This window comes from Drosophila elegans, unplaced genomic scaffold, assembly GCF_018152505.1.
Source record: "Drosophila elegans isolate 14027-0461.03 unplaced genomic scaffold, ASM1815250v1 contig_520, whole genome shotgun sequence".
NCBI classification, from domain to species: domain Eukaryota; kingdom Metazoa; phylum Arthropoda; class Insecta; order Diptera; family Drosophilidae; genus Drosophila; species Drosophila elegans.
The window spans coordinates 4,535,281-4,545,029 of record NW_024545903.1 but is presented as its reverse complement, the minus strand read 5'-3'; the positions used below and the strand labels follow the sequence as shown (position 1 = coordinate 4,545,029).

The 9,749-nt window shown below is 40.8% G+C and overlaps 3 protein-coding genes across 4 annotated transcripts in view; all 3 read right to left on the bottom strand.

Moving 5' to 3' along the window:
• Positions 1 to 925: 925 nt before the first annotated feature.
• On the bottom strand, positions 926 to 2,198 carry LOC108145409 (oleosin-B3). The gene is made up of 2 exons (XM_017270809.1): positions 2,006 to 2,198; positions 926 to 1,941 (listed from the first exon to the last, which is right to left on the bottom strand). Exons 1-2 carry the CDS (start codon positions 2,061 to 2,063, stop codon positions 926 to 928), a joined length of 1,074 nt encoding a protein of 357 aa, XP_017126298.1. The 5' UTR covers positions 2,064 to 2,198.
• A 383-nt stretch (positions 2,199 to 2,581) lies between these two features.
• On the bottom strand, positions 2,582 to 4,231 carry LOC108145343 (neurosecretory protein VGF). The gene is made up of 2 exons (XM_017270732.2): positions 3,690 to 4,231; positions 2,582 to 3,633 (listed from the first exon to the last, which is right to left on the bottom strand). The coding sequence occupies exons 1-2, from the start codon at positions 3,748 to 3,750 to the stop codon at positions 2,582 to 2,584; spliced, it is 1,113 nt and encodes a 370-aa protein (XP_017126221.1). The 5' UTR covers positions 3,751 to 4,231.
• A 96-nt stretch (positions 4,232 to 4,327) lies between these two features.
• The window catches only part of LOC108145475 (zwei Ig domain protein zig-8), a 51,781-nt gene continuing 46,359 nt past the window's right edge, over positions 4,328 to 9,749 (bottom strand). Inside the window, exons 7-8 of one of the 2 annotated variants that reach the window (XM_017270929.2) lie at positions 8,821 to 8,918; positions 4,328 to 6,482 (exon numbers count right to left, since the gene is read on the bottom strand). In XM_017270929.2, the coding sequence (XP_017126418.1) occupies positions 6,166 to 6,482; positions 8,821 to 8,918 (415 nt within the window). In that variant the 3' untranslated portion in view covers positions 4,328 to 6,165. The remainder of the gene's footprint in view (positions 6,483 to 8,820; positions 8,919 to 9,749) is intronic. The other variant, XM_041709855.1, reaches the window with a different exon arrangement.

Below are 9,749 nucleotides of genomic sequence, written 5' to 3'. Positions count from 1 at the left end.
TCTTTTGAATTTTAACTAATATTAAAATTATTTAATATTATTTTTATGATAGTTCTTTGATGTTCTTTATATCCGACAAATAAAAATTTGAATTTTGAAAAAAATTTAGTTTGTCTTTAAAAACAATTACCCAAAAATTGTTAGTGTGGTATCCAGCATTAGGAAAAAATTATTCTAAGGCAATTTCGTTTCACCATTGGAAGCAGGCAAACATATACGTTATTCGTAAACACAAATTTAAATTTGAAAGAACGTAAGTTTTTCTCTGTGCAGCTGCAGTACAGAGGCAACAGCAGCTCTACAAAAGGCAACGATGTGTTACACTTTCAATTGTCGCTGTCCCCCAATACTCTTCTGTGTGCGCGTGTGCGTGGGTCCAAATGCGCGAGTGTGTGTGGCAGAGGAAAGTGTAATCCTGCTTGTTTACATGGTGGCTCTGTTGTGCTGTCTAGATCAACGTTTCTTTCTGGCATTGTTAGTGGCAGGACCTTGTAACACTTTTGATCAAACACGCACAGTCACACGCACGCGAACGAACACACATCCACAGGCGCAGGCCATCTAACACAAACATGCAACAAATGAGCGATTCTGCCACTCAATTCAAAGTCCAATTATAAAGGCACATGGGCCTGCGATTGATGGCTCTCTGAATGATTCGTCTATCTGCGATGAGTTCCGCGTCGGGTGAAAAATGTATTGTATATGCCATGACATATAGGTTCAACTGGATTCAATTAAAACAATGTTTTAATCAACCAAGTAACTTACCTCTGTTGTTTTCAATTGAAAACTAACTGAAAATGTCGAAGAAACTTACAAGAAGTATTCAATTAAATTTAAATTATTTTCTCCAACATAATTTTATAAATAATAATTTACTTTATTTTGTTAGAACATTTCATTTGTCTAAGGGAGGGTTTTCTTAGTTTTCCTGTTCATATTGCGGGGATCGCACGTAGACGGGAGCAGGATGGGTCAGTCCGTAGTTGCGGATGACCTTGGGGTAGGTGGAGGCGTACTCCTGCTTGGGATAGCTGGCTGGCTGGTAGGCGGAGTGCTCCTGCTTTCCACTCCTAAGAGTGAAGCCCTCGGGCTGGTAGTACAATCCATTGTAGGCGTCGATCAGACGACTCGCCTCCTCCTCTTCGTCATCGAAAGACCGCTTGCCTCCACCGGGATGGTGGGGCTTAGGGGTAGGTGGTGGTGGTGGGTAGGGGTGGGGATAGGGCGGGTAGTAAGGTGGGTAGCCATAGTAGGGAGGATAGGGATAGTAGGGTGATGGTGGGTAGTAGCCTGAGCCTGGCTTGGGTCCATTTCCATGACCATGTCCGTGTCCGTGTCCGTGCCCGTGTCCGTTTCCATGACCATGTTCGTGATCTGGCTTGGGCGTGGTTGTGGTAGTGGTGTCGGTTGCGTTGACGATCAGGATGCAGTTGACAGTGGTCACATCATCATCGTCATCGTTTCCACTGCCATGGCCACTTCCATGACCACCGCCGTGTCCACTTCCATGACCACCGCCGTGTCCACTGCCGTGTCCACTGCCGTGTCCACTTCCATGACCACTTCCATGACCACTTCCATGACCACTGCCATGGCCGCTTCCCGATCCTGAGCTGGATTCGGTATTGGGCTCATACTCAATGCTCACCACACGACCCAGGCGTCTTTCCTCATCCTGATCGTGATCCAGATCATTGGCGGAGATCACGCACAGGGGACGGCCCTTCTTGGGCTGATCCTTGGTACCGGAACTGAAGATGGCTGGAATGAAGTTGCCCACGGCGAAGCCAGAGGCCAAGCCCTTGATGCCGGCAATGGAGCTGCTGAGCAGTCGGGCCTCCGACACCTCCGCCTTGCCCTGGGTGAGCCGGAGGAGCTCGTTGTACTCCTGCCGAGACACATGGTGCAGACGCACCAGCTGAGGCCGACTCGTGGCTGTCACAAGGAGATAATCATTAGCTACTAAACTATCATTAGGACTAAGCCTAGGAAACCTCACCAGCTTGGACGGCCGCTATGCAGAGCACGATCACTGCCAGACCTGGTAAGAACTTCATGGCGATTGCGAATAAGCTCCACTCACGCTGTTCCCTTGCTTATATATTTCAAAAGTCTTTCTCTGCCGCCAAGTTGATGGCTTGACGAGTCAAAGTTCCCTTTCGGCATTGTCATTCAAATGGATCAATTCAAACTGCTCATCTACAGTTATGGCTTCGCCCTAATCGACTTCAATCTCCATAAAATACGCGTTGACCCAGTTCTCGCTGAGCAACGCCCTGCCCATGCTCGTTATATTAATGGCTCTTTGGTCAAAACACGACTCGCTAGACTAGTTTCACTGATTTAATGATAATGTTCTTGTTTCTAGCTTAGCTCTACGCAGAGATCTCTAGTCCATTCACTAGACTTGGGATCAGCCATAGTTTCCACACAAAAATGCCGGAGATCAATTTCGATTGCAGAACACATCCCAGAAATATCTAGGATCTTAGAATAACTGTTTTTTCTATCTAATTTTCCAAACTAAAATTAAATAAATACAACCGTAAAATATATTTAAATAAAATCTTTATTGTCAGTAATTATAGGGCTCGTTAATGGACACAGGTTTGTAGGAGTACAAACGATTCTTATAGCGATAGTCATCTTCATTTTCGGTTTCGTAGGAGTCCTCATCTTCCTCCTGGTCGTCATCAGCCTCGACCTTCTCAACTTCCTCCATGGCATTGGCTTGACCCATCTGGGTCTGATCCCAGTAGGGATATCCGTAAGATCCATAGTACTGCTGTGGATTGTAGGGACCAATGGGCGGCTGCGGACCATATGGCTGTTGTGGGTAGGGGCCATAGGAAGATTGTCCATATGGATATGGTCCGTAGGGTAATTGGGGACCATATTGTTGCTGGTTCGGATAAGGCTGGGGGCTGGGATAGGGAGGGTAGGGATAGCCACCATAAGAGGGATAGGGAGCACCATATTGAGGTGGTACTGGTGGATATCCGCCTGGATATTGACGTGAATCATCGGAGTCGTCGTCCAAAAGAGCAGCCTTGGGGTAGGTGCTCTTGTTTACTTTCTTCTTCCTTAAAGGAGCAGGTGTGTCCTCCTCAACTGACTCTTCCTTTTCCATTATCTCTTCAGGCTGAGTCTGCACAGCGGATTCTGCCAAAAGTTCAGGAATCTGAGGTTTGTTCCAGTACTGGGCGTAGTTCGGGTGAGGATCCTGGCTGGGCAGCTCGAAGTCACTGTCTTTCTTGAGCACCACTATGCAGTGGATGGCGGATTCTTCGTCGTCGGCCTCGATGGCTTTTCCCGAGCTGCGGGCGGAGGTCACCTCCTCATCCCGGCCTTCACCTTCTCGAGACTTAATCACACACAGAGGCTGACTTTCAAAGTCCACCTTCTCGGCCTCTTCGGTCCTGCTGAGAGTGGTTAAGCCCACAATCCGCAAAAGAGAGTTCCAGCCGGAACTCAAGGACTCGCTAACAGTGGCAAAACCTCCGTTGATCAACCTGGCTTCTGATATAACATTATTGCCCTTGGTCAGCTTCAGAACGCGCTCATACTGCTCCTCATTGATTTCATACACTCGCACCAGTTTCTCTTGATTGGCCGTCGTAGAAGGTGCTGTTGGGAATATTATTTAGCATAAGTTCCTAAGATGTCCGAACAAAAACACACACCTGTCTCTAGGCTGGCAAAAAGAGCCAGAAAAAGCAGCAGGGCCAGTGACAGCTGCAACATGTTCTTAGACCTGGACAACAACGGACTAAATTGAGTCCGCCCGGCTCAAGTTTTATTTATACTTTTCGCTAGAATTAATGGCAAGGCGAATAAAATCGAACGGTATAAAATACCCACCAAATTTGGAGATGAACTGCAATTAAATAAATATTGGACGACACCCATCACATCAGCATCATCATATTCGGCATCATCGCACCAGTGAATCAATTTGAATAAAATTAGCCAACTTTTTACAGGTTCCCAGACATCACTAAGTAGAGTCAATGAACGCATTACTAGCATTCCTTGTCTAGCTATGTCGAACTGGTTTTTAACCTGAATGTATGATTTTTGTAAGGGTTCATGTGAACAAAATATAACATAAATATAATAAAATTCATTTTTATCTCACCCTTTTATTTGTTTCATACCCACTAAAAACAAGCTGCCAGATGTGGTGACTGTAAGCTATTGTTAGAAGTGTTTATATAAGAAAATGTATTATTTTATAATTACATTTTGGTTTATCCAGAGGCAAAACTTTAGATAAATATTATACTCTACCCAGCCCAAAAATAACTTTAAAGCGGCTTTATAAATTTTCTAAATAATAATTTTATTGAATCGATTTGGTTTCATTTCACAAAACTCTCGCCTGCTGTGTCCCTGTGGTTGTTGCCGCTTTTCAACAATCCTATCTGTATATGCATATGTAGGGTACCTATCGATACGCACACATAAAAATGATTTGAGAGTACCTGGTTTATATGTGAATATACTTGTAGCTGCAATGCTGTGACATACCCTCGTACATATTGTAGTCGCTAGGGTTTCGTTATTGTTTTTTGATCGGGGACCGACTTTAATACTTGACACTCAATTCGAATCCGACGCTTTTAGGCGTTTCTGTACGGATTTAGCTTGTTCTGATTAATGTAATGTCCATTCACTCTATTTACAAGATGCGGGCTCTGGGATAGAGCGTATTAAATTTATCTAGATTTTGACTATTATTTAAAGTGTGTTATGTGTCACGTTGTTAAGTTAATTTAGTTCTGCATGTGAGCTATGCCAATTTTGCCTCAGCGTGCGGCTTAACAACTAGGGCGATTCGCAACTTTCGAATCGGTTTTATCTGTTTATATCATTTAAGTTAATTAAAATTACAATTTCGTCTACTAATGAATTTATTTACAGTGCCTGCACACACTCGCATTGCATTCGTATCAATTTTATCGATAAGCACAATTATAAATTGCATTTATTTTCAATTTTCCCCTCTTTTGTTGGTTTTTTGTTTCTAGCCAAAACTAATTATATACAATAAAACGAGCTTCGCCCACAATTGGGTCAGACAAAAACAAGGTTTTTCCATAACTTTCGAGTGCTGGCGAATGAAATCAAGTATCGACTGCTGTAGTTTATCCGCTTATTGGCTAAACATTCATTTATAATCGTTCTTAACCATAGCTAATTCCTAGAACTGATAAAAGTGGAAAGCCAAACCAGATCTACTCGAACACAAAATCTTCTTATTTTGTTCTGAGTCGGCAAGTTTATAAACAGTTCGAAGTACTCTTGAATAAATTTCTCTCGAATGGCAATTATATACAGCAAATATGAATCCAACAACTTGATGCAATGGGCTACTGGAGTGCGAGTTCGTTGGCAGTAAGAGATATTGCGTACAATTAGGGTATTGTGATTCCGAAGAACTGGGTTTCCTGCCGTGAATCGGACTGTAAGGGGGTTTTATAGCTAGTAAGTCTTATTTTATAATGAAAGGGTGTGGAAGGTTTCGCTGTGGGTGTGCAATCGATGATCTGTAGCAAAAGAGAGAAATCCAGTGGCTGAATATCTCTTATCTCGGGTATTGTTTACGGTCATCGATTGTCTCTGTAGGTTTTTAATCAATTATTTTCTAACCAATGTAAAGCAATTTTTAGGCAGTCAAAAAGTTAGTAAAAGAATAAAACAAATGATACTCAACGAATATTTCAAACTGTAAGTGAATCGATTATTTCAGAACAAAATTTGATGAAATACTCAAAACAAATATGTTATATATACCTCTTGATTGGAAACAAATTTGAAAGAATTGCTCAAACAAAACTATATACTTTTTAAAAGATTAAACTACATTAGGATTCTCCACGAAAATGCATAGGTTTTTTTGAGACTTGCTATTAGTTTTCAAGGGCTTAGCATCCTCTCTTAACACTGTTAAATACTTGTTCGCTTATCAGATAATATGTTTGTTTTCCACTAAGTGCATTAATCTTAGAAGTTAGTAAATACTTATGGTTGAGCCCCCCATGCGATACATAGAAAACTTAAATCACCTTGAATATGTGTGTGTATGTGTGAGTGTCTTGTGTGTGTGACGGTGTGTGTTTTGCCTTTTTAGTGTTTCGCTGCGTGTTGATTATTCCTTCATCTCAAACACCGAGTTGCCGCTAGGCGTTCTTTCAACATGTTGCACGTTGCTGATGTGGATGTTGCTGCTGTTGCTGTGGCTGTAGTTGCTGCTGCTGCTGATGCAATTCCTCCTGTTTCGCTGGTCGTTAGCGATGCTCGCCTCGGGGGCCGCAGTGCCGCCGATTTTACCGACGGTGCCGCAACATGGATATATGCCTCGTAAAAGTGCTGCAGGCAGCAGGACACAATGCTCAGCAGCATGCAGCAGATGCCGCAGTAGAAGCTGTTGCTGTTGCTGCTCGAATTGTGTTGCATGGCCGCCGGGTGTTCGCCTGTCAGAAAGCGAAAACAAACAGTCAATTAGGGATGGCAGGCTTTTCGATGCATCATCTGTAGTAGCGATATTTAGCGACAGTTAAGATTGATCTATGACCTATATTGCTCTCTTTTATTTAACATTTTATTTAAGAAAGGGTTATGAAAACAAAAAGTTACACTATTACAAAGGTAAATTTTCATTTAAATTTCTTCAGATTCTAGTAATTTTTGTAGAAATATATTTATATGACATATTTATATTATAAACCGGTCACCAAGGATTTTTAAATAGTAGTATTTATATATATTCCGTTGCAGAGCGTATTTTAATTTCAGTCAAAAGTAACGCAGTAAAGGTCACACCTTCCACATACAATATTTCTAATAATAAATTTTGAAACAAAAAATAAGGTATCATTCTATCAAATAAATATACTTTTAAAACGTTCTCATTTAACAATAACAGGACTCAGCAGGGGCACGCTGCATTAAAAATTGCATGTGTGGCCCAAAAGATTAATTAATTCGATGAAGCATGCCCAATAAGCTTATTTAATCACTTTGACAAAAATTTTAACTTCACCTTTTTTATAATTTGAGTTATAACTCAAAATTTTGAAAAAATCAGAAAACGCTATCATATAGCTGCCTTGAGAACTCAGAACAAAATCGGCTTGCTGAACCTTGCTTCCTTTTTATATCCTTGCAGAGGGTATTATATATAGAGTCGATCTACCCATGTCCGTCTGTACGTCCGTCTGTCCATCCGTCTGTCCGTCCCTCTGTCATATAATATTATTGTTTTCAAGAATATGTTACTTTTGCAATAGCTGCAAGGGTATAGGAACTTCGGCTTGCTGAAGTTGACTTTTTTGCTTGTTAAAAATTTGTTTCTGCACCATTTTGTTTTTTTCTAAACCGATTCTGGATGTGTAGTATAGGTCTATACGTCTAATTTTGTCCAAGTTACAACGAAAGGACTCTTTCGGATTTTGTTTTTTTAGAAGTCTCCAAAAACCTAAAAGAACACCTAAAAAATCAGTTTTTCTATCAAAACGCTGAGTAGTATTATTCAAATGTTGGAATGTATACATACATCGCTGAATTCGTCATTAAATTGTCTGAGTTAAAAATTTTTCAGATTTTCAAATTTTTGAAAAAACCCTTATCAAAAATGCAAAAATTGTCATAAAATTAATTTCTTCAAAATATCGATTTTAAAAAACCAGTTTTTTCAGATTTTCAAATTTTCAGTTTTAAAGCTGTCTGCATGAAACTTTCCCAAAAGTTGTCTTCCTATTGCAGGTAGTATATAAGTCAGAACCAGCCGGATCGGACGACTATAGCATTTAGCTCCCATGTGAAAAACAAAAATATTAAAAAATTTTATTTTTAAATATAACATTTTTATTTTGAAATTTTTTTAGAAATTCTTTTTGATTAATTAATAATTTGACAGTTCAAATTACGTTTTTAATTTTACTAAAATCGGAAAACGATATCATATAGCTGCCCTATGAACTATCAAATAATTGAGCTGCAAATCATCATAGCTTCAATGTTTTAAACATATACGCAAGTCAATCGTAATATTAATGTTTTCAAGAATATGTTATTTTTGCAATAGCTGCAAGGGTATATGAACTTAACAACTTTCTTGTTGTTAATAAATGCACTCAATGATTTTAATGCCCCATATTGGGCATTGCACATCTACATGTTACCACACAGGAATAGAACAGAAATTTAAGCAATGGAACGCGAAAGCTCTCTTAGTTCATTGGATAATTGGTTGGCAGTCGAGCGGGGCTTAAAGCAGCTACCTGCTTCCACTGATTGCCTTTGAGCTGGCTTTTCTTCGACAGATAACTTTGGCTTCAGCTTGCATGCATGCATTTCCTGTTTGTGCCAAAGCAAAACATCGGCAGCTGAAGTTGTTATAGTTCTCGATGAGCTTTTGAGCTCACAAGCTGCTGCCATAAAACTGACAAGCTCCTCAAGCCCCCCGACTTTTTAGCCACACACACACACACATGTACCGTGTTATTGGCCTGCAGCAAAGTTTCCAGCTGCAGCGGCAACTAGAAATAATTTCCGTGCTGCTGCACAAATACAAACATGCGGGGCTGCGAAAAAGGTCGAAAAAAAGGCGAGCAGCAAATTCTCGCCGAGTCTGCTGCAATGCAATTACTACACGGCCACGCCCCGTTTTGCACTTGGCATTACAAATTGCGAATGTGCCGCTGCTAACAGCCAACTTCCACTTCCCGTCATAAACATGCAAAACTCTCTGACAGCACGAGCACCAGAAATTGCATCGCAGGTAAGCCCGCCGCCGTAGTCCTTACTTACCGATAATTACGTGCACATAGACGCTCGAGGTTTTTGCCACCGTCGGCACACAGGTGTAGTTGCCAGTATCGCCGGGCATGGCGCGCTTGATTTTTAATCTGTGCCGGCGAACCGGAGTGCCGGGGTACCGGGAAGGGAAAGAAAGCATAGAGAAAGTGAATGGCAGTGGAGAAATGCATGGGAACAAAGGAAAAGGGAAAAATGCCACGGAATGCCAGGCAAAAACATCAAGAAAAAATGCAAAACTTTTGATACTTTATGCGATAGCATAATGTGTACCGAGTTCCCTCTACCACTGACTCTAATTCGAAGTTACTTTACACTGGGACAAAATATTTGATTCATTTATTTGATAGATTTATTGAAACCAATTCGTACGACCTGAATAGACATATTTTGACTTTATAAGCTAGTTAAAAAAACCTTTAAGCCTTTTTTTGTGAAATTCGCGGTTTTTTTTAAATTATTATTTTAAGCATTACAAAGATAATACCCCATCCCAGCAATTAAACAAATTTGTTTGTATAATTCAAAAGTCATATTATTGACTTAAAAAATGTTTTTTGGGGTACAAGTTTACACATAATTTTAATTTTTTTTACATTTCTGTTAAGCTATAGCCCTGCTTTTATTTCAGTGGTTATCCTTTGGTTTTTTTAAAGAGAGCTTACTAATCCCTGGTAAAAGCCACTCTCTTTTCATCTCTGTCAGCGGCACCTGCATTTTATGGTCGTCTGGGTCGTTAGTTAACAGCACAAATGGGCAATGATCACGTGGCGGCACCACAAGCTAAGCAACTAACTACTGCAGCCCCAGACTCTGAATCCGAATCCGGCTGTGACTAAGCTCTGACTTTGAGTAAGGCAAATTAAAAGTCACACACGGCTAGCTCGAGCACACACTGGAGTGATGGAATGGAAAACGAGCAA